This window comes from Vombatus ursinus, unplaced genomic scaffold (assembly GCF_900497805.2).
Source record: "Vombatus ursinus unplaced genomic scaffold, bare-nosed wombat genome assembly UNPS02005459.1, whole genome shotgun sequence".
Lineage (NCBI taxonomy): Eukaryota > Metazoa > Chordata > Mammalia > Diprotodontia > Vombatidae > Vombatus > Vombatus ursinus.
In genome coordinates this window covers 2831628-2856654 of record NW_020945237.1, presented here as the reverse complement: position 1 = coordinate 2856654, position 25027 = coordinate 2831628, and the positions used below count along the sequence as shown (strand labels likewise).

At 38.5% G+C, this 25027-nt stretch overlaps 1 protein-coding gene across 4 annotated transcripts in view; it reads left to right on the top strand.

The window, feature by feature from the left end:
• CDK14 (cyclin dependent kinase 14) overlaps positions 1-25027 on the top strand; it is a 664870-nt gene that overhangs the window by 545880 nt on the left and 93963 nt on the right. For all 4 annotated transcript variants that reach the window (XM_027847911.1, XM_027847912.1, XM_027847913.1 and 1 more), the window contains one exon: positions 6820-6964. In XM_027847911.1, the coding sequence (XP_027703712.1) occupies positions 6820-6935 (116 nt within the window). In that variant the 3' untranslated portion in view covers positions 6936-6964. The remainder of the gene's footprint in view (positions 1-6819; positions 6965-25027) is intronic.

The following is a 25027-nucleotide window of genomic DNA, read 5'->3' as shown; positions in this document are numbered from 1 at the left end:
AGTACTCCGTTTATGGCAAATTACTGGTTTAGGGACTTTGTTGTCTAGGTCTGGGCATTCCCCCATGATCTCTACAAAGGTGTTCCTTCCAAACTTCCACAGTGGCAATTTGAGCATATTTAGAGTCATGTGAATGAAAATGGACAATGGAGTGGGCAGCAGCAACAATACTTAAGCTGGTTCCTTCTCGCAAGGGAGGTTTTTGTGTTGTTTTTTTTTTTTTCTTAAAGGAGGCCTTCATGGAAAGAAACCTTGCAGAATCAATAAAGGAATTGGCCTAGGGACTAAATCTTGGCTTGGATGCATATACCAGAGTAGACCTAATGTTTTTAAAGGTGACTTGTAACTCTTTTTGCAAGGTAACACTAAGGGGGAAAGGCTTCTGTAAATGCTAACGAAAGCTATTTAGAAAGGAAGAGGGAAGGAAGGAAGGGAGAGAGGGAGGAAAGAAGGGAGGAGAAAGAAAGAAAAAACAAAAGAGAAAAAGAAAGTCAAATAACATATGGAAGAATGCAGTCTTCATAATTCCTTCCTTCATAATTTCCCTTCTACCTCCCAGACTCGGTACTATAAGAATGTAATGCTTTGAGGTCATTGGCTAAGACTCTCTTAGTCACTTTGACATTGGCTTGAAAAAACAAGGAAGAATATGCCTGTTGTTCAGTATGCTACTTTGCCTACTACAAAAAGACCAACAAACATTTTAACATTGCTCCTTATTGTTCTACTTCTTTAAACTACCTCAGACCCATTTGCATAGGACCCATATGTGTAAATAATTTATAATCCACCTTCAAATGAAGCAAGGTAAGAAACATTTCAGCCCAAGCAAAAATAATAAATGGTGAAGACTGCCTGTGCCCTGGCACTGGAAACTGGTTAATTCGTGTGGCTCTTATTCTGTATACCTTGTCATTCTCCCTCCATCCTAAAACCCCAACAGCCTTGCTCCACTTCTTCTCAAAGATTTAATTGCTGAGAAATAAGGGAGGGCTGGGCATAGAAGGAATTCATTGCTTTCACCAAATACACTACAGGGCATTCTCTAGTGTATACTATCAAGTTTCATAAATAATTAAAGCTGAACTACCCTTGTCAAAGTAAATGAACAAAGTACACTTTACAGTGCCGAGGCCCTGATTTTATGCATGCATTTGCTAATTCACAAAATGTGCATTTGTGAAGGATGAGTCCCATCTTTGGAATAGCTAGCAAGGCTTTTTTATATTTTCTTCTGGGTCTGTTCACACTTGGAAACATCCTGATGGGCGTTTCTTTTTTTAAATAATGACCCATTGTAAACAAAAAAAGACATGCATTCACCCAAAAGAAAATTGAGAACCACTTGTTGCCAAAATTCCTCATATGATTGTTTATCATGAGTTATCCTAAGGGTCTTTGGTTGTTCATAAAGAATCCTAGAATGTTAGAACTGGGAGAAACTTTAGAGATGGATGTTGAATCCTTTTATTTTATGTAAGAGAAAACCTAAGCCCAGGATTAGGAAGCGTCTTGCCCACAGTTACATAGAAAGTTAGCAACTGAGACAGGTATGATGGCGCCTATCTGTCACCCCTGAGTCTGGGGGCTTGCTTGATCTCTGGAGTTCTGAACTACAGTGGGCTAGATTGATCAGGTGTTCCCAATGACTCTAACACCAATACAGTGAGCCTATGAGATTAGAAATCTGCCTAAGGAGGAACAAAGCAGCCCAGGTCAGAAACAGAGCAGGTCAAAGTTCCGATGCTAATCAGTTGTGGGGTTGAGTCTATGAATAGCTGCTGTACTTGCAGCTTGGATGAAGATGAGGTAGGGAGTTGTGGGAGGGAGGGAGACAGAGAGAAAGAGAGAATATTAGAGAGGGGAAAGGGAGGGAAGGAAGGAAGGAAAGAAAAGAAGTTGAGAGAGAGGGAGGGTGAAAACTAAATCTTAGATCATATGTCTTCTACCCCAGTGGTTTGGTTTGGTTTTGTGTTTTTTTTTTTTAACTACACCACATTGTCTCTTCGTCTAAAGAGTTCCTCAGCAGATGTTAGATAAGGAAAATGATGAAGTGAAGTCAGCTAGCTAGTCAACAGATCTTTACTGAGCACCAATGATGTTCCTGTTCTTAAGCCATATATCATGAGGAATGTTTCTTTTTGGATGAAGCCATGACCTCATCTATGTGCATCCCTTCTGTGTGGATACATATCATATGACACACATACTATTTCATCCTGTGGGATATTTCCCACAAGATTTCCCTAGAGATCCTAACCAATGTGCTACAGCCCTTCTTTGAGCCATTTTAAGCTTCTTCAGGTGCCATGCAACAGTCCTTCTCATCCCTCTGTTATCAGAGGCAGTGTGGCAGGACAATAGATAGAATTCTGGGCCTGGAGTCAGGAAGACTGGGTGGGAACCCCACCTCTGACACTGACTAACTATATAACCTCAGGTAGGACATTGCATCTCTTGAAGCTTTAGTTTTCTCATCTGTAAAATGAGATACCACCTAAGGGTTGTTGTGAGGCTCAAATGAGATCCCATTTTTAAAATACATCACAAAATTTAAAATGTTGTGTCAATGTCAGTTATTATAATTGTTCATACTCCCCTAGGCTCTCACTGCATGACCAGCCAACTTCCTTTTCTAACTTTATTTTCCTCAATAATAATCACTTACATAAATTCTTGTGTGCAGACCATCAGAGGTAATATGCTGTAACCTACTTGAGGTTACAGTGAATCTATCCATTACCCATAGATCATCTTAAGCGGATCCATCCATTCCCCATGTGTTATCTTCAGTGGATCCATCTATTATCCCTGTGTCATCTTCAATGAATCCATCCATTCCCCTGGGTCATCTACAACGGATCCATCCATTAGTCATGGGTCATCTTCAGTGGATCCATCCATTATCTCTGGGTCATCTTCAGTAGATCCATCCATTACCCATGGGTCATCTTCAATCCAGGTTCCTTAGATACTGTGGAGAATATGAAAGCAGGTTTTGCCACAGCAGCTTTTCTGCCCTCCCAGAACTTACAATCTTTTTGCAAAGAGAAAAACTGGTCTAAGTGAACTAATTTTACAACAGTATAAGATAGCAAGGTAGCACCAGTCCATAAGTTTTTTTTTCTTTCTTCTTTTCGCTCTCTTTAAAAAAATAAAGATAGTGCTAAGACTCTTTACCTTGGGCATTTCTCTGTCACATCTTCCATTATGTAAAAAAAAAAAAAGAAATTAGATTTGAGTAGGAAGAAAACAAGGATAATATAGAAATGCAGGTCCCACTAAAGTCTTCCTGTCCAAAAGGAGGAGACACACCAGGAAAACTCTAACTTAGATAATAATTTTAAGTATAATAATCATGCTTTACTTTTGGATAGTGAAAACACATCTATGCACATTATCTCCACTTGATCCTATAATAGCCCTAGGAGTGCAGTTATCAGTGGGTTAAGACCTGTGCTTTGGATTAGAGGATGGGTGGATTTAACTGGGCAAGCTTCCCAATGTAAGGAGGTTTATTGAGTTGAGGTTAGCTGACTAGTTGGTAGTACCTAGCTAGAGATCTGGAAATGTAAAAGGAGATTCTTCTGGCCCACAAGAAATCCAGCTGTAGTAAGCTATGGAATGGGGTTTAGGAAAAGAAGGGATCAGATGTATAACATCTCATCTGGTGGAGGAGAGTTTGAAGACTTTAGGAATTTGTTTTAGGTCCAGAAGGCAGTGGAGGATCATAATTAATGGATATTGATGCTGGGAGCATTGTATAGAACTTTGTGGAGCAAACAGAGGCTTGGAAATTCTCAAAAGGGGGATTTTGCTGTTCCAGATAGGAGATAAATATTTCCTGGACAAGGGTTTTTTTTTTGTTGTTGTTTTGTTTTGTTTTGTTTTTGCTAGGCAATGGGGTTAAGTGATTTGCCCAGGGTCACACAGCTAAGTAAGTGTGAAGTGTCTGAGGTCGGATTTGAACTCAGGTCCTCCTGACTCCAGGGCTGGTGCTCTATCCACTGCGCCACCTAGCTACCCCAACAAGGGGTTTTCTGATCAAGACAAAAAGAAGCAGGAAGATTTGAACAGTGTTATAGAGAGTGGAGTCATTCATCACTGCTCCTGCCTAATCAGACACTGCTCCCCAAACTAGCCCAATGTTTTCTCTCCTTCACTCACGTTACTCCCTGTGCCTGAAGTGTTCTCCTTCCCCCTCTTTGCTGGTGATTTATTAGCTAGCTTTTGAAGCCTACTCAAATGCTCACCCTTTAGGAAGCCTGCTTACTGCTCCCGACCACCACCGCCATCACCCTCTTACAGAGCATAACTTTGACACATCATGTGCAAAAATCGGTTACATTTATCTTGAGTGATTTTGCTCGTTACTGTGCTTGTGCTATGTCCCCCTGCCACTGTCTTAGCTGCACGTGATGATTTCCTTGTGCTTAACTCAGCTCCTCTATACATAGAAAGTGCTCAGAAAGTATTTACTGGATTGAAATGAATTGCTTCCATATTGTCTTGAGGTGTTGCTTTTACAACAGTTGGTCATTCCAGTGAGAGGGATGTTAAGCATTCAATAATTCAACAAGTGTTTAGTAGGGGGCCATCTCCAGTCATCCTGATCCATATCTGGCCACTGAACCCAGATGGTTCTGGAGGAGAGAGTGAGGCTGGTGATTTGCAGAGCTCTACCTAACTCAAATCCAATTCACTTGCAAGTCATGGCATCACCTTCCTGATGTCATGGTCCTCTTTGAGAACGAAGGACAAACAACAAATGTTTATTAAGCATGTACTACATAGTGGGGCGTTGTGATGGGCTCTGGGCATTCCGTGATGAATGATATCCCCAAGGAGCTTATATTCTATATACATTACTCGGCTGTGAGGCAAAATACGTTCAAGGGAGGATTTGACAAATTAGAAGAGAGGAGGGTCATTTCTCTCGTAGAGGCAGTATCAGAGAGGTTTTTGTGAAAGATGTGGAAGCAGAGCTGGGTTTTGGCATGTAAAATATTATCCTATATTTTAGGGAAAAGTATGGTAGTCCAACATATATAGGTATACATACAGCTTCACTCTCTCTATATCCTTGTGTTCATAAGCATTGGGCTAATTTGAAACTCATTAATCGGCATGTATCGGAATATATCATTTCAGTTGGATCTGACTCTCCCTGACCCCATTTGGGATTTTCTCGGCAAAGATACTGGAGTGGTTTGCCATTTCCTTCTCCAGCTCTTTTTTCAGATAAGGAAACTGAGGCAAACAGGGTTAAATGACTTGTCTAGGGTCACACAGCTAGGAAGTATCTGAGATCAGATTTATAATCATGGAGATGACTCTAGACCCAGCACGCTATCCCTGCCCCACCTAGCTGCCCCATCAGCATGTAATACCTGAGTTTTGGTTCCCCTCCCCTCAGGTAAGTAGAGCACATAACTTACCAAGAGGTCATGCCCTTGATGGCAGATGTGCTGGGCAGTCGAGATCCCACCCTCATTTCCCAATTTATTATTTTCTTTTCAAAAAGGAACAATTTACTGCAGCATTTCAATCATTCATCCAATGAGCCTTTTTAAAGTGACTACTATTGGAGCAGCTAGGTGGTGCAGTGGATAGAGCACCAGACCTGAAGTCAGGAGGACCTGAGTTCAAATTCAGTCTCAGACCAAACACTTAATATTTACTAGCCATGTGACCCCGGGCAAGTCACTTAACCCAAATTGCCTAAAAAAAAATAAAATAAAGTGACTACCACGTGTCCCATCAATGTGGTAAAGTGCTGAGCATCCAAGGATGAGAGTGGGGGAGTCCCTGTTCTCAAGGATCTAACATTTGAACAAGGGGCACAAAGTGTGCGTGCGTGTGTGCGTGCATGTGTGTGTGTGTGTGTGTGTGTGATATGCAGAAAATGAATACAGGGTAATTTTGTGGGTGAAGGCACTAGCAGCTAGGAGATAATAATAGCATTTTAAGTTTTGCAAAGCACTTTACAAATATTGTCACATTTTATCCTTGAAACCCTGTGACTACTATTATTATCCCCACTTTGCAGATGAGAAAACTGAGGTAGAGGTTAAGACGCTTGACCAGGGTCACATAGCTAGTAAGACTCTGTGGTAATATTTGAACCCAGGTCTTCCTGACTCCAAATCCATCACTCTACTGCATCATCTAGCTGCCACAAAGAATTTAGAAAGGCTACATATAAGAGATGACCTCGGAGCTACAATCTTAAAGGAAACCAGGAATTCCAAGAAATGGAACTTAGGGGGAAGAGCATTTCTAAGCTGTATCTGTGATCTCATCCAGGTCAGCACCTAACACCATAGTACAGTTCAGAAACCTGCCACATCTTTTCATCCTGTTTGACTCTCACCCGCATCTCCTTTAAAGCCTCCATAGACAGTCCTACCATGTCAGGAGTCTTTTTATAGGTCTCTTGATAGGTACAAATTGTACACTGGTACAGATGTACATTGAGGCAGCTAGGTGGAACAATGGATAAAGCACTGGGCCTGGAATTAGGAAGACCTGAACTCAAATTCAACCTCAAATATTTACTAGCTGTATGACCTTGGGCAGGTCACTTAACCTCTGTTTGCCTTAATCTACCGGAGAAGGAAATGGCAAAGCATTCCAGTATCTTTGCCAAGAAAACCCCAAATGGGGTCACCAAGAGTCAGACACAACTGAAACAACTCAACAACAACAAAAAGTCTTTATGTCATTTTCCTGTGTAATTCTTCATTGGTGATTTGTAGTAATAAAAGCAGAAGGAAATATGTTAATAAATAACATCTAAAATTTCCATTTTGTCCACAGTGTCTTCTGTTTTTACTGTCCCAAATGTAAGATTACAACCAGAAGTTGGAGAAAGTATGCGGGCCTTTGGAAAAAACAATAGTTATGGCAAAAGTCTATCAAATAGCAAGCACTGAAGAACACATGGTTGCCGAAGGGATTGCAGGTAAGACAGCAAAAATTGCTTTGAAAGCAGTGTTTTCAGCAACAGTTTAAGCAGTGAACTTCCCCCCCACCCCATGAAAGTACTATTTCAAATTCTTTTCTGTAGGGTTTTTTTCCTTCTACAGATATCATGGAAGTGTCCTGTTTTCTATGCCATCCAAATGGCCATGGACACCATTAAGAAGTCAAGTTAGTTCTCCGTATGTCCTATCTATTCCCACGTGGCTCCTGGGGCTGAGTTTTTTGAAACTGCATTGGCCACAGAATGGTGCCCTGGCTCAGCTTGTGAACCCCAATGCTGCTCTCTTAAGTGTTTGCTCCTTGGTTTGCTCATTGACCTCTTTTTTAAGCTGTCTGTAATCTGGAATTCCCTTACTCCTTTTTACCTCATTCCTTGCTGCTCCAGAAAATGGGCTGATTTTTGTCAGAGCTAGGGTTGTGCTGGAGCCAGCTGGTACCATCTTGGGGCCAGTCATTAAATGTTCAGTGTGAGCATTTACCCCTCAGAAAATTGGCAAGTGCTACAAATCAGGATTTAATTTATTGTTTTGTTGATTGTCTAGACTTAAGAAACTGATAGAGAACATGTTAATAAGAGAACATGTTAATAATGCAGGGTAAACTTAAAAGGTTGTCATCCTCTAAGAGAATCAGTTGTTAAACATTTACCAGCACATCCCTGGTCAGAGTCTAGATAAAGTGTAATCAAATGCTGGGTACCAACAGGTGGCACCACTAGAAACTGTTTGGATCAAGGTAGAACATGAAATCATTTGTTTGATACGTAGGGGATGATGTTGGCTGAAAAACCAAGCTTAGCACCTACTGTCACTATCCTGGATAAAACAAAGAGGACTGCGGAGGAATCACATCAGTAGGAGATTAATATAGCTAGAGGTGAACATTTGAGCGAGCCATAAAATGATACCCAGAGAAGACTAGTGCTGAATAGGAAAGAATAAAACTAGGAAGTGAAAACAGTAGAGATTGATGAGATGTCAGAGGGAAAAGAAGATTGGATTTGGGATTAGAGTCGTAGTTCTGCCAAGGTCAAAGACTACTTCCTTTGTGCTCTTAGACAAGCCATAATTGGATGCTTGTCAGTGCCAGGAATGTGCTGGAGCCAGTTGGTACCAGCTTGGGGCTCATCATCCAAGGTGTTAGGCCAATGTCTATCTCTTGACATTGGGTGGGTAATGGTGGAGCAGAAGGTCTCTTTATTGGTTATCTCTTGAGATATATATCTAGGTATCTACAGGGTATATATAGTGTGTAGTGTATGTGTATATAGTGTATATGTGTATTAGAGTATATATGTGTGCATATGTATGTGTATGTATACTTTTCTGCACATAGGTATGTACATATATGTATGCACATGTGTATGTGTGTGCATATGTATATGTGTATATGTATATATGTGAGTGTGTATTTATTTCCTTATACAGGGTGTCCTAAAAATCTTTGTCCAGTTTTAAATTTTAATCCTTTAAAAAATTTTAAATTTTTAACTCATACCAGTATAAGTTAACTAGACTCTGCGTACTGTTGTGACAATCAAATGAGGTACACACGCATTGTGTACACACGCATGACTGATGACATGCTTTATACATCTTCTCCAACCCATGAAACTAGCTATTAGGAATACATTTATATCATGAGCTCTGGCTTTGTAAAACCCTGGATCTCAGGGTCACTTCTTAGGTGCATGGACTTATTAAGTCTGAGTATGAGAAAGGTTTCCTCTTGTAATCACATTGATTAACCTGTGAAGTTGCTTTCCAGGCCCATTACTCATCCCATGCCTTAGGGCATGACTGCACTGGCATTTCAAGAGCATGGGCCGCTATTGAAATTGCTTTAATGGTTACCATGGTGAACAAGCCTGCCGGTTCTCCTTTGGTCACTATTGATCATGTGGATGTTTGGTCAGTACTGCGACCCATTTGGATTATGGAGTTGGGAGCCCGAGCTCTCTCTTTTGTACAGTGAGCAAGGAAATTCCTCCCTCTCAGGAGCACGGTGATGATTTATGAATGATCCTGAGATGAAAGATGCCAAGATGAAAGATTTTATAAATGCTGGTCAGAATTACTACTGAACTGGGCCTTCTGTGGTGAAGAACTGTAGCCAAACCTAGAAAATCCTGAAATTTCTCCAGGTGTGATTCTTTCCATACTGCAGGGGGTATGGTCAAGGATGGGGGAAATAAACCTCAGATAGCTCAACTTCCCCCTCAGTATTTTAGGGCATAGAAACTCGGACTTCAGTCGGTCCGGCCAAGTCAGGGCTAAATTTCTGACCATGGGCATTGGGATTCTGAGAGCAGTATGATACAGGAGGATAATCATATGCCTTTCAGTTATTGAACATATATTGCCATAATGAGGCTTCCAGTTTTGTAAATACCTTAGCCGGTTCAGTAGAACAGAACAAATGTACTCGGTTTAGGTTGTTCCTACAGCACATCCATACACAAACCTACCCAAATAACTTTGGCTTTCAAGTCAGGGCTGCTGAATGTTTTCTTCACTATCAGGTTTTTTAATTAGGCTAGAGTAACATGAGAGTAGTCAATCAGAGCAGGCTTAACAACTTTCAAGTTATCTGTGTCAGTCCTAATGAAGTCCAGTGCCAAAAGGATCGCCAATATGGCAGCCAAAAGTATTCGCTGAAAAGAATTTTTAAAGGAGGCTTGGAGCTGCCATCATCAACATTGGAAAGCCATTCCAGGAAAGCATTGTCTCTGCAATCTTATTCATTCATTTAAAAATATGTGTGTATTTATATATATATGTATGTATATATATGTGTGTGTGTGTGTGTATGTTTGCCTTTTGCTATATCATTATATATTATTAATATATATTTGTTATTTTATTGTTAAAATTTATGCTTGTTATATTATTAAGTCCAGCGCAAACTTATGCCTCCACTATGACTGTTATTCCTTTAGGACTATTTGCTACCTTGAGTAGCTAGTTGGTGTAGTGAACAGGGCACTGGACCTGGAGTCAGGAAGATTCATCTTCCTGAATTCAAATCCAGCCTCTGATACTCGGTAGCTGTGTGACCCTAGGCACTTCACTTACCTGTTTGCCTCAGTTTCTTCATCTATAAAATGAGCTGGGGAAGGAAATCACAGGCCACTCCAGTATCTTTGCCAAGAAAATCCCAAATGAGGTTTGAAGAGTTGGACAAGACTGAAAAATGACTGAACAACAACAAAGGATTATTTGCCAGCAACAGAGAAATTTTCTTTATCTGTTTTGTCTCTTGCCTATTAACTTTTTACAGCTTTATTATCTTTGTTTTCTTTCAATTTCTTCTTTATTCAGCAATGCTGTTGAGGAATATTGAGTAGTGTTGGGTGTGTGTGTGTGTGTGTGTGTGTGTGTGTGTGTGTGTGTGTGTGTTTCAAGCTGCCTCTCAGAGTAGCTGCAGGGAGGCTGTAGTCCAGGCATGTTTCTGTCAATCAATGGACACCTCATTTTAATTCCCTGCCTGTGTTGGGGTTTTGAGCCTATCTGTGCAATGACTAGTTAATCACTCTGGAAAGCCAGATAATACCAACCATGTATTGGTCTCGCTTTGACCAACATCGAAAGATAAAACTATAGAAGTTATAATGTAGAAGGTCTGCCTGAAAAGAGATTCATGGGGAAAAAAAAAAAAAAACAATACCACGGCTATGGAGACTCTGATTTTTCTGTTGTTGACTTAAATAAGTGTTTAAGCAGGCAGCAGTGTCTTAAACTTGCTCAAGTGTCTGTGTTCTGGGTAAAGCAAAAGCACAGGGAGCATGGATGGGGGTGGGGATTCACATATGATAAGGCTTTAAGCTAGGACTTTAATAACCCAGCTTTGGGGACTTAAAAAGAAATAACTGTGAAGAAGCATTCATTGTATGACTACAGCCATTGTAGAGATGGAAGACTAAGTGGCGAGGATGATGTGTTTCCAGCCCTAATTTCCCTCCCATATCTCAATACCAAATTATTTCTATACATGTATGTTGAGGGTCACTTTAATTATTTAGCTAATCATGCTGGATTTGCATAAATTGGCTTTAGTGGAAAGGCTAATAAGATGCATTTTGCTTTGCAGCTGAAAGCAATTTAGGGTTTAGAGTCTAGTAACAACCAAAATGAGTGACTTAAAATTATAAGCGTCTGTACTTAAAATGGGGCAAGTGCCACTGGATCATTAAGATTTGTTTTTGTTTTTTGGTTTGTGTTTTGGGGTTTTGTTTTATTTTTTACATTTTTCCTGTTGTCATTCAGAAATGGTACTTGATGGTTTTATGGCTTTTTCCCACTTGTGTTTATTCAGCATCAAAGGGTGAGACCACCAGAAAGAGAAAGCTCTAAATGATATGTGCATGGAAGTTTCCCTATAGAAAGGTCAAAAAATGCTACATTGACATTTGCGTCAATTATTATTACTTATTCTCATCAGTTAGATGTTGTATATTGTTCATTCATTTCAGTCATGTCTGGCTCTTTGTGACTCCATTTGGGGTTTTCTTCGAAAGATACTGGAGTGCTTTGTCATTTCCTTCTCCAGCTCATTTTACAGATGAGGAAACTGAGGCAAACCAGGTTAAGTGACTTACCCAGGATCACACAGCTAGTAAGTATCTGAGGCCAGATTTGAATTTACAAACATGGGTCTTCCTGACTCCAGGCCCAGAACTCTATTCACTGCACCACCTAGCTGCACCATACAGACATGCACATATGTGTGTGTGTGTGTGTGTGTATACACACATATGTAATTTTTACACACATATACTCTCATGCAAGTACCACACATACCCCTAGGACAAGTGTAATTGTCCAATCATATGAGAAAGGAGCGGGGCAATGCATTTTCTAGTTCCTTCATTGATGGATATGATGGATAAAATGTCCTTTCATCTTTAGTTTTGACTTATTTAAAAACATAAGATGAAAAAGTAATGCATATGGGTTGTGATGTGTCATCTGTCAACAAATCAACTCTTCTTCAAACCTATTAAACTGGTAGAAATCACAAAAATACTACATTATCTGGAAAATGAAATAAGTTTCTTCGTTAGACTGTAAGCTCACATTGCCATAGCACTTTAAGGTTTACAAAGCACTTTCCTGACAAAAAGGAAGTGAGATTCCCATTTTACAGATTAGCTAAATGAGACCTAAAGGATTGCCTAACATCTCACAGCTCATCAGCATCAGAGCCTCAGAACTTGACTTTGGCATTACTCTTACTTGAAATTTGTTGCCCTTTCCACTATGTGACTTGGTCTTTTGGTCAACATAGCCAAGGCCAAATACTCAACTGGATAAACTTTTAGAGGCCCCTCTTCCAGTCTCTTCGTGCTATTATCATTGATGGTCAGAGTGTTTTATTCACAAGCATGCTCAGTGCATTTCATTACTGTCAGTCTAGGATAGGTTTTCTAATTTTAGGTTAAGTAAATGAGACAATATTTGTAAAGCATTTAGCACTGTGCCTAGCACATAGGAGGTGCTTAATAATGCTTATTCCTTTGCCCTTCTGCAAAAATATGAACGGTCTCATATGAAGGACTTTATTGTAATTATAAACTAAAGAAAGGAAAATTTAAATAAACTTAGCTTTAAAAAACACAAACTTTGCATAGGGTTACTTTTACTCAAACCCTTCCCCTTCCCCTAAAATAGAGGACATTCAGCAATATCTTCTTGGCTAAAAGAGTATTCTTCCAACCGGACCTTGCTCTTTGCCACTTTCTCATGATGTTCTCATGGTAGAGTTAAAGGACTGAGGACCACAAGTGAATCCTTTTAAAATTTAGAGTTTTAAAGGGTTTTTGCCTTTTTTCTCATTATATAAAAGAGCCCCAAAGATATGTACCATAGTGCCGAATCATAGGAAACAAGATGGCCAGTCTAAAGGAAGTTAGGAGGGAAAGTTGGCAAGGAGGAGGATGGACAGCCCCTGTGACCCTGATAGGAACTGAGCTCTGCCAAGCAGAAGTGCCTCCAGAGGAGGCAAGATAGTACAACAGAAGGCGTCTGGAAAATGACCATAGAGAGGTCCTGGGCTGGAGAGCAACCTAATCACTGCAATTGCTTCCTTCTTCCTCCTGCATGAGAGCCAGTGGGGAGCAAAAGAAGGAAGCCAGTAATGGCAACAGGGGCTGCATCATTACACTTCTATATTCATGAACCCTGAGAAATTCCTTTATCTGATCATGACTTTTAGTCATTCTGTTTTTCCTCTGCCCTATGACCCTTCTCCTTGCCAAGGCTAACCCCTCTACATGCACAAGTGATCCCATTCCATCCTGTTTTTTTCTGACAGATTGACCCCCATGTTATCCTCCCTTTCTCAGGTATCTTCAGTGGCAGTGTCCGAAGAGAAAAAGGAATATATGTGAGAGGTGTTACAAGGGTATAATCAACAGATCTTGGCAACAGATTGGATATGGCAAGTGAGAGGGAGTGAGGAGTCGAGAGTGACACCTGAGTTGTCTAGATATCTGCCTGGGAATATCGTGGTACCCTCTACAATAATAGGGGAGTTTAGAAGGGAAAAGGGCTTACGACTATAGATAATGAATTCTGTTTTGGACATGGGTTTAAGATGGTATGCCCGGTTTGAAATTTCTAATAGGCATCTGTAGATGAGAGAATAGAAGAGGTTTCTTCTGAGACCAGGAGAGAGGTTAGAAGGAGATATGTAAATCTGAGAATCATTAGCCTAATTGAGTCCTTGAGAACTGATGAGATAACTAAGTGAAATAATATAGAAAAAGAGAAGAGGACCCCAGAACAGACTCCCTGAGGATACCTACCTTTATTGGGCATGACCTGAATGAAGATCCAGCAAAGGAGACTGAAAAGGAATGGTCAGACAGGTATGAAAAGAACCAGAATAGAGTAGTGTCGTGGAATCCTAGAGAGAAGAGAGTAACAAGGAGAACAGGGTGATTGACAGTGTCAGAGGCTACAGAGAAGTCAAGAAGAATGAGAATTGGAGAGAAAAACCCAAAGGCATTAGATTTGAACTTTAGGTTTAATTCTACCTACAGAGTTAAAATTAGAAGATAAAGCAAAATTGTTTATGCTTTCACTGAAGTAAAAATAAAAATGAGAAGTAATCATGATCTCAGACAAAGCAACAGAAAAAATAGACCTGATTAAAAGAAACAGGGAAACTACATTTTGCTAAAAAGGTACCATTGATAAAGAATTAATATCAACACTAAACATACATGTACCAAATAGCATGGCATCTACATACTTGAATGAAATTATGGAGAGAAATAGACAGCAAAACTATAATAGGGAGGGACCTTAATTTACCCTTCTCAGACCTAGATAAATCTAACCAAAATAAATAAATAAAAAGAGTAAAGGACCTGAATAATATTTTAGAAAAACTAAATATGATTGACCTGTAGAGATTATTGAATGGAAATAAAGGAATATGCAGTGCATGGACCTGTACAAAAGCCAACCATGTATTAGGACATAAAAACTTCATAAACAAATGCAGAAAGGCAAAAATATTAAATGTATCTTTTTTGGACCACGATGCATTAAAAACTATATGCTGTAAAGAGCCACTGAAGAAACAATTAAAAATTAACTGGAGACCAACCTAATTCTAAAGAAAGCATGGGTCAAAAATTATCATAGACACCCAGGAGCCAGGATGGCAGAGTAAGCAGTAAATTGTTGTAACTCTCCCATATTCATTTCTAAACAACCATAAAATAGCACCCCAAAACAAATCTGGAACAGCAGAAGCAGCAAAAAGGTGGAGTAAAACAATCTTTTAGCCCAAAAACCTTGGATGTTTGGGAAGAAAGGTCTGTCTCACTTGGGTAAAGGGGGAATGTAGTCCAAGATAGGAAGCATCCCAGAAAGCCAGCAGCAAGCTCCACCTCAGCAAATCCGCAGGAGATCCTGAGTCCCAGTGTGGTGGAGCAGGCAAACGCCAAGACTAGGACCCCTCCCCTCAGTGTGCCTCAGCATAGCCAGGGGAATGGGCAGATTCCAGCTCTGAGAACTATCATGAACTTTAGCATAGCCCTTGGAAAACAAGCAGCTGCCAGTATCCAGACCTCCACGTGCTTCAGTATAGGCCTGGGGAAATGCAGAAACACCTCATCAGCCTCAACACACACCAGACAGCAGCACTAGGACTCCAGCTCAGCACCAGGTAAGCTGCCAGATCCCTATGGCCTCCAGCAGCACCAGCCACCACACACTCCATCCCCTTAGCACAGCAACAGACGCAGGGGTCCCCGTGGGCCTCAGGGCAACATCAGTGTAGCACCAGGTAAGCAACCCAGGGCCTACAGGCACTGGCGAAAGAAGCCTAAGACAGTGTCCCTTCCACTTCAAGAGCAAAGCTCAAATTTAAAAGAAAAAGGCCAAAAAAGATGAGCAAAAAGCAACAGAAAAAAAAATGTTATTACGGTGACAGGTGAGATCAAGACACAACCTCAGAAGAGGTCAGCAATGGACAAAACCCCAAAGAAAAACAGGAAATGGTCTCAGGCAGAGAAAGAATTCATGGAAGAGCTCGAAAAGGAGCTTAAAATCATATGAGAGAAATAGAAGAAAAAATTGGGAAAAGAAATGAGAGTGATGTGAGAGAATTATGGAAGAAAAAAGAGTCAACAGCTTGGAAAAAGAAAACAACTACTTGAAAAGTAGAACTGGTCAAATGGAAAAGGAAATACAAAAATCCATTGAAGGAAACAACTTCTTAAAAAGTACAGTTTTGGAAAAGGAAGTACAAAAGCTAACTGAGGAAAACAACTCCTTAAAAGTTAGAATTCAGCAAGTGGAAGCTAATGACCCTATGAGACCTCAAGAATCAATTAAACTAATTCAAAAGAATGAAAAAATAGAAGAAAATGTAAGATACTTCATTGGAAAAAACAACTGACGTGGAAAATAGTCCAGGAGAGACAATGTCAGAATCACTGAACTACCTAAAAGCTATAATTAAAAGGAGGACCTGGGCAACATCTCTCAAGAAATTGTCAAGGAAAACTGCCTCAAAGTAGCAAATTGGCTGAATGTGGGAATAATATGCACAATCAGTTGAATATAGAAATCTGTCTTACCCAATAGGAAAGTAGAAAGGGAGAAGATTAAGTAAAAGGTTGGGGAAAAAGGGACTGGCAAAAGAGAAGGCAGACCAAGGGACATAATAGACAGAAGCAAAACACTGCTGAGGAGGAAAAGGGTGAAAGGAGAGAGAGGAAAAACAGGAGGAAAAATAGGATGGAGGGAAATACACAGTAATTATAACTTCAGGTGAATGGAATGAACTCTCCTGTAAAACAGAAGCGGATAGCAGAGTGGATCAGAAACCAGAATCGTACAATATGTAGTTTACATAAAACACACTTGACACAGAGAAACACAGAGAGAGTAAAGGTAAGGGGCTAGAGCAGAATCTGTTATGTTTGAGCTGAAGTAAAAAAAAAGAAGAAAAAAGGCAAGGGTAGCAATTCTGATCTCAGACAAACAACAGCAAAAATATAGACCTAATTAAAAGAGATAAGGAAGGAAGCTGCATCTTGCTAAAAGGTACCATAGACAATGACCGAACAAGAGATAGAGAGCATTATGAAATGTAAAATAGATAATTTTAATTATATTAAATTAAAAAGCTTTTGCTCAAGTAAAACCAGTGCAGTCAAGATTAGAAAGAAAGCAGAAAGCTGGGAAATAGTCTTTATAGCAAGTGTCTCTGTTAAAGGCCTCATTTCTCAAGTATATAGAGAACTGATTCAAATTTATAAGAATACAAGCTATTCTCCAATTGATAAATGGTCAAAGGATATGAATAGGCAGTTTTTAGATGAAGAAATCAAAGGTATCTATAGGCATATGAAGAAATGCTCCAAATCACTTTTGATTAGAGAAATGCAAATTAAAACAACTCTGAAGTACAATCTCACACCTATCAGATTGGCTAATATGACAAAAAGGAAAATGATGAATGTTGGAGAGGATGTGGGAAAATTGGGACATTAATGCATTGTTGGTGGAGTTGTGAACTGATCCAGCCATTCTGGAGAGAAATTTGGAACTATGCCCAAAGTGCTATAAAACTGTGCATACCCTTTGATCCAGCAATACCACTATGAGGTCTGTATCCCAAAGATATCATAAAAAAGGGAAAAGGTTCTACATGTGCAAAAAATATTTATAGCAGCCCTGGCAAAATGTTGGAAATTGAAGGGATGGCCATCAGTTGGGGAATGGCTGAACAAGCTATGGTATATGAATATAATGGAATACTATTGTGCAATAAGAAATGAACAACAGGCAGATTTCAGAAAAACCTGGAAAGACTTGTACAAACTGATGCAAAGTGAAATGAGCACAACTAGGAAAATATTGTACACAGTATCAGCAACATTGTGTGATGATCAACTATTAGCTTAGCTCTTCTCAGCAACACAATGATCCAAGACAAGTACAAAGGATTCATGAAGGAAAATGCCCTCTACAACCAGATAAATAACTGATGGACTCTGAATGCAGATCGAAGAATACTATTTTCACTCACTTAATTCTTTTTATTTTTTTTTCCTTTTTGATTTGTTTCTTCTTTCACAACTGTGACTAACATGGAAATATGTTTTATATGATATAACATGTATTTACATGTATAACCTATATCAAATTGCCTACAATTTTAGGAAGGGTGTAAAGGAGGGAGGGAGAAAAATTTGAAACTCAAAATCTTGTAAAAATGAATGCTAAAAATTGTCTTGACCTGTAATTGGGAAAAATTCTATTTAAAAAGATCATAGAAACCAACAATAATTTCATCAAAGATAATGAAAACAATGAGATAGCATGCACTTTTGGGATGAAGGCAGTACAATCCTTAGGGGGAAATTTTTACCTTTAAACACTTTCATCAGTGAAAAGAGAAAAAGAGCAGGTAAATTAATTGGCCCTGTAACTAAAAGAAAAACAAACAAGTCCCTAGAAAACCAACTAAACACAAAAATAGAAATCAGGAAAATCAAAGAAGTAGTTGGAAGCAAAAAACCATTGAATTAATAAATAAAACCGGGATCTGGTTTTTGTTTCGTTTTAGTTATTAAACCATTAACTAGCTTGATTCAAAAAAGAAATAAGAAAACCAAATTACCAGCATCAAAAATGAAAAAAAAAAAGATAGATTCAAAACCAATGAAGATAGACTAAAAGAAGTTATGAGGAACTCTTTTTTACTTTTGCATTTATATTTATTAAGGATACTAGTCTGTCCTTTTCTTTTCCTGTTTTGACTCATCCTGGCTTAGGTATCAAAACAATATTTGCATCAAAGAGGAATTTTGTGGGACACTCCCAATCTTTTCCTATTTTTCAAACATTTTATCTTTGGAATACAATTATATAACAAAACTAATAATAAAATCAAATGGATGAATATTTATAAGAATATAAAATACTCAAATCAACACAACCAAAGAAAACTGAAATAACCTAATCTTAGAAAAAACACTCCAATATATCTAAATGGAGAGCCATTTCTCATGGGTAGGCCAAACTGATAAAATAAAAATAATAATACTGCCTAAATTAATTTACTTATTTGTTGCCATTCTAGTCAGGCTACCAAAAATTACTTCCTGGCACTAGAGAAAAAAATTCATCTTGGGGAACAAAAGTAAAGAATCTCAAGGAAATTGTTGTGAGGATGGGGCCTAGCAGTATCAGATTTCATTCTATACTACAATGCAGTAGTTATCAAAAACAATTTGGCATTGGTTAAGAAATACAAAGGTTTATATATAGAAAAAGATTAGGTATAGAATATACAGAAGTGAATGAACACAAGAGTCTAGTGTTTGATGAACCTAAAGATTCTACCTATTGAAATGAGAACTCACTATTTGACAAAAACTTTTGGGAAAAATAGAAGGTAGTCTCACAGAAACTAGGTAGAGATAGCATCTCTCACTGTATACCAAAGTATGTTCCAAATGGGTACAGAACTTAGACATAAAGGATGACATCTAAACAAAGGCACAAGGAAGAAATTACCTATCAAATCTATAGATAGGGAAAGAGTTGATGACCAAACAAAAGATGAAGAGTATCACAGGAGGTAAAATATACAGTTTTGATTACAAAAAAAAAAGTCAGATTTTTTTTTTGCACAAACAAAACCAGTGCAGCTAAATTTAGAAGAAAAGTAGGTAAATGAAAAAAATCTTTGCAGCAAGTTTATCTGATAATTCTCATTTCTAAGATATATAAAGAGGTGATTCAAATTCGTAAAAATAAGAGCTGTTCCCTAGTTGGCCGATGGTCAAAGGACATGAAGTGGCAGTTTTCAGAAGAACAGATCCAAGCTATGAGTAGCCATATGAAAAAATACTACAGATCACTAGTAATTAAAGAAAGGTGGGGTGGCTAGATGGCACAGTGGATAAAGAGCTCTGGCCTTGGAGTCAGGAGGACCTGAGTTCAAATCCAGTCTCAGACACTTGACACTTACTAGCTGTGTGACCCTGGGCAAGTCACTTAATCCCAGTTGCCTCAGCAAAAAAAAAGGGGGGAGTAGGGCAAATTAAAACAGCTCTGAGATTCTATTTCACATCTATCATATTAGCAAAGTTGATCCAAAAAGGGAAAATTTCAAATACTAGGTGAGCTATGGGAAAACAGAATACATTAATACACTGTTGGCAGAGCTCTGAACTGATCTAGCCATTTTGGAAATCAATTTGGAACTATGCCCAAAAAGCTATTAAACTGTTCACACCCTTTGACCCAGTGATAAAATTACGACTATCCCCCAAAGAGATCAAAGAAGGAGGAAAAGGACCCATATGGGCAAAAACATTTTTAGCAACTCTTTGTTGTGGTAAAGAATTAGAAACTGATGGGATACCCATGAATTGAGGAATGGCTGATCAAGTTATGGTATGTGAATGTGATGAAATACTATTGTGCTATAAGAAATGATAAAAGGGAAGGTTTTTGAGAATTGTATAAACTGATGCGAAGTGAAGTGAGCAAAACCAGGAAAACAAATTATAGAGTAACAACAATGTTGTAATGATAATCAACTCTGAAAGACTTAGGAACTCTGACCAGCATGATGACCAACCATAATTCCAGAGGACTCATGATGAAACATGCTTTCTACCTCCTGATAGAGAGGTGATGGATTCACAGTACGGACTGAGGCTGTTTTTTATATGACCATTGTGGGGATTTTTTTTTTTTTGTTTGTCTACATACATGTTTGTGACAGGGGTTTTGTTCTTCTTTCTCAATGAGGTGGCGAGGAGAGAAGGGAGATCTTTGCTCAAAAAAATTAATTTAAAAAACAAGTGTTGGGTGTAATGGACTTCTAGTCAAGGGTCCTTCCTTCACTGATAGTTTCACCATGCCCACCAATCAATGCTGATTGACCTATGTTATGGTAGAATACATACAAAGAAAATAGTCATTTTGCACTTTTGCTATACTTAAAAATAATAGCTTACATTTAAATAGCCCCTTAGAGTTTTCAAAATGCATCACATATTTGATCCTCACAACAACTCTGAACTAGACACTAATATTATCCCCATTTTATAGATGAGGAAATGAGGGCTAAGAGAGGTGAAGATTTGAACCCAGAGATTTCTGACACCAAGTCCAATCTTCTGCTTCAAGTAATGATGCCACACTGTGAATACCTGATTCAAAAGCTGCCAGAATATTGTTCAGCTTTCCCCTTGCTCCTTCACCCTGTGCAGTAACTAGAAATTCTCTGTCTTTGTCTATCTCCTTCCTTTCCCCACTTCTCTCTCTATCTCTCCGTGTCTGCCATTCCCTTCCTCTGGGTATATGTATGCGCATATGTGTATATACATACCTCTGTGTATATATACACACACTGAACTCACCCACACCCACACACACACACACACTCAATAAACCAGTCATTTTATCTTCCTAGGGAGTAGGATGAGATGATTGCAGAATTTAGAATTTCATGTCCTTTGCTTTTGCTTTCTCAGTCTTTGAACTGGAGGACTGAAATAGCAAAAAGATAGACAACTGAATAAAATCAGCTTTGGGTAATTCCAAAACTAGTTTTAATCAATCCATGAAATTTTGAGAATTTAATGTTTTATTATCTTTCAGTGTTTGCAAGTCAGATGAGCCTTCAAATGGGGGAGGGGGCGGGGAGTAGCATTGAAACTTGCGTCTTCTGATTTGGTTTTGTTTTTTTTTAACACACCATTTTTGTGACTAGCTTTCATCATCCATGAGTGTGAAGTTCTTCTCACAAATAGCAAAAGTGGGGTTTAGCGCAACAGATAATAAGACAGAATCTGTGATTGGCTATTGGCTAAATTATGAAGATGTCAGTAAATGTGTGGAAGAGTACGTTACATATCAGTACGCATGCTCAGTAAGCACATTCTTTTTTTCCTTTTCATTTAATGTTCATTCCCAGAAATTTGGGATACAGAAGAAGGAATCTGCCATGCCCTAAGTGCACTGTATTGTATTATTAATACCAGGCTAGCAGGCGATTCCCACTCGACTGTCTTTGTGGTGTGCTGATGCTCTAAGAAGTATCTGAGCTTAAAAGAAGACTCTTTTCGTTGATGTGGGCCGATAGTCTGGGATGGCATTTGAATTCACAGAGGACAATGTCTAATGACAGTGTCTATAAGTGGAGGCCAAAGAAACACGGCTAAACTGTGTCCATAATTCTGTGGATAGTTCCTACTCCTTTCAGGGATATTTTAGTCCACATTTGGGCTTTGTCTCCTGTGGCAGGGGGAGTGAAATCAGTGAAAGGGAGAATCTGAAATTCCCAGACATCAAGGTTACAATGCCCACTACCCACAGGCTGCAGTAACCTGGGGAGAGAGAGAGAGAGCAAAGCTAATAAAAATCCTTGTTCTAATGCTTGATGATTGTGCCAAAATAAAAACATTTTGGCTAAATGGTGACAAATACAGTTAGCAAAATGCTTGCAATGCAATGGGTTCTTTCTCTGGGCAAATTTTTTAAAAGCATTACCTCAGTGGTGTAAAATAATTTACACTGACTCATTTTGCAGTTTAGGGTCATTGATATTTCTACCAAAATAGGAGAGTTCTAAACCCTCCACCATATTCCCTCCCCCGTCAAAAAAAAAAAATAGGGAGTGAAATGTTATCAGTGGGCCAGCAGGACATCAGTTATTTGGTCTTATAGTTCCATCTGGTTATAATTTTCACTGAAAATATTTCTTAAATTATTTTTAAAAAGAAATAACAATGTCAAATAGATTATTTTAAGTCCAAACCTCCCACGTTGATACCGAAACCAACAGTGTCTTCTGAGAACGGAACCTTATGTTAACTTCTACACTTTAGTTGGTTTGTTTCAAATTATCACCATTCTTTTAACAGGGTTTGTGTTATGTGCCCTTGGATTTTTAATTGCTCTGGATTATCATTTTCAATGCAATTAGTATAATGCCGTCAATTACACATAATAATTATTATAAATGAGGCTATTGACCTAATTACTATAAATGTAGGGAAAGATGTGTGATTATAATGTCCAATTACACCATGTATAGTATTTATTTTATATTATTACATATAATGGTATAATGATAACACGTAATTATGTTGTATAATTCTTTCAAAAACATATCTTTCCCATGTTAAGATACCTATAGGACGCCTGCACTGCCAAATTCAGTATCTTCAGGCTCTTCCTTCTTAAATAATTAGTTTTCAACATGGGCTAAGTACCCCCTAAGTTTCATTTTAATTGAATAAACACTTTTTGCACAAGAGAGGAATGCTCTAAGAATAAAAATCTCAATTTACTCCCCCCTTAATAATTGAAAATGGCCCTATTATTCTGCAATCACCTACTGTCTAAATGCTGGAGAGAATTCTGTTCATCTTTGTAGCCTGGAAAAACCTCCCCCATGTCTGCCTGTTTATATACTGTACATCTGTGTATAAATAAACACATTTGAATGATGACAACATTTAAAATATGCTTGGGGAAAAATGAATTCTTGTCTTCGCTGTGAAAAACATTATAATCATCCCTAGTTGCAGATGTACACTTAACGAGCTTATAGCACATAATTAATTCTGGGAAGGATGCTGTTTGACAGAGTGGAATTATAAGAATTGTGTATTGATAGTGGCAGGAGAAATAAATATATTTTCTGTGTATATGGTAGAGTGTACTTGTGTTCCTTAGAAACTGGCACATCTCAGAGGTGTTGCTCTCAAAATGATCTCAGGATGGAAAGAAATCAGTAATTACAGAGCCAGGCATTCCGTTCTGTCCTAATTTTCCCACCAGTTTTTCAATGTTTCAGCTGCCTCAGAGAGTTAAAGTATTCTCATTAGGTAGCTGCAGAGGCAGCCTGCTTGCCTACTCCCTCATTCTCTCACTAGCTTATCCTTTTCCTTTCCTTTTTTTCCCCCTGCCTTGGGAGTGACTGTGAAGATCATTTGTTGGAATGATTGGCAGGTTAGAGGATTCGATCAGATGAGTTCCTCTTAGTGCAGGTCAAAAAGGCTAGTTAGCAGGAGCTGTCGAAAAATGCCAGCAGCATCCGAAATTGGAAATGTCATGACTTCGAGGCAGGGGGTGCCACCTGGAACAGAGAGCCCCCAGCTCATTAGCAAGTTCCAGGATGCAAGCTTAACGGGAGGGAGCAGAGAAGGAAAGATAATACCCAATAGGGAAAATTATTGTGAAGTGGAATTGATTTCATGTATAATTTGTTTATCACTAGAGGGGACAAATGCTGTCCTTCTGACATGTGTGGAGGAGTGTGGAGTATGAATGAAGCAACTTAGCATAATCTCCAGGTTGAGCTCGGGATTTAAAGAATGCACACTTCTTTCTTCTTAACTGTGGAAATGATCAGGTCATGTTGTATTAATTAAAGCTGACATTCTCTCAAATGGGTTTTATGGGCAATTGTAGTATTTCGGCAGAGACTAATAGAGATAGGCTACTTAGGAAAATAAGGCTGGGGGTTTTTGTGGTGTTGGTGGTGGTAGTGGTGTTTTTCCCCCTGCTGCTGTAAAAGGAAGACTGTCTCAGTTGCATACTGAATTAGAACAGAGTTCATGTTTATCTTTAATGGTTAGCTAGATGGAATAAAATCCGAATATGGTTTCTGATTCATACTGTAATTTCACTTACAGAGGAGACTATTGGCTCTTTGGGGAAATTTATACTTACATCATGTGTGTAGACATTCATAAATAGATGGACAAGACCATACATATCTAGTAGGTGCTTAATGTTTGTTTAATGAATTTATATGAATTACGTTTCTAGAGAAATAGTTATTGCGTATAGTTCATGGAATTTTTCCATATGTATGATCGCCGATTAAAATTTGATCTGTGTCTTAAATAAGACACCTTTATTAGATTCACTACCTAGAAGTCAGTTGCACTCATGCAAAATTTTACATTTTGCAAGTGTCAGAAACTAAAGGCTTCCCTAATCATTTACTTTGCATATTGTATATAAACACGTATATGTGTTTATACTAAAATAAGACTGCCAAGCTGTTAGTTAATAAATGCATAAACATATGTCTATGCATGTATATGTGATTGACAGGTCTATTTTAGTAAATGAAATATATTAGCATAATTTGCAATGATTAAACAAAGGAATATTGCAACTCATATATACTTACTAAAATAGATTATTATAACTAGCCTTCAAATACTATCTGAGGTTTATTAAGTCAAGCTTAAATATAGTTAGGCTTTGTTGTACATATATTTCACGTGAAAACTTATTTTCTTTTTGTGAGAAACTTTTATGATCTCATATATCTTTCACATATCTTAGATCTTTTCTTGTTATTGCAAGTCACAAATACCACAGCCGTGAGTCTTTCTGGTTGAACGCTGAAGTCTGTTTACTTAGCATTCAGACTTTGGTTAGGACAGAGATTTTCAGAATCCCTATGCCTTGAGCTTCTCTTTGCTCTTAAATATTGAGACATTTTACAAGGCAGTTATGAAATAGCTAGGCTTGTT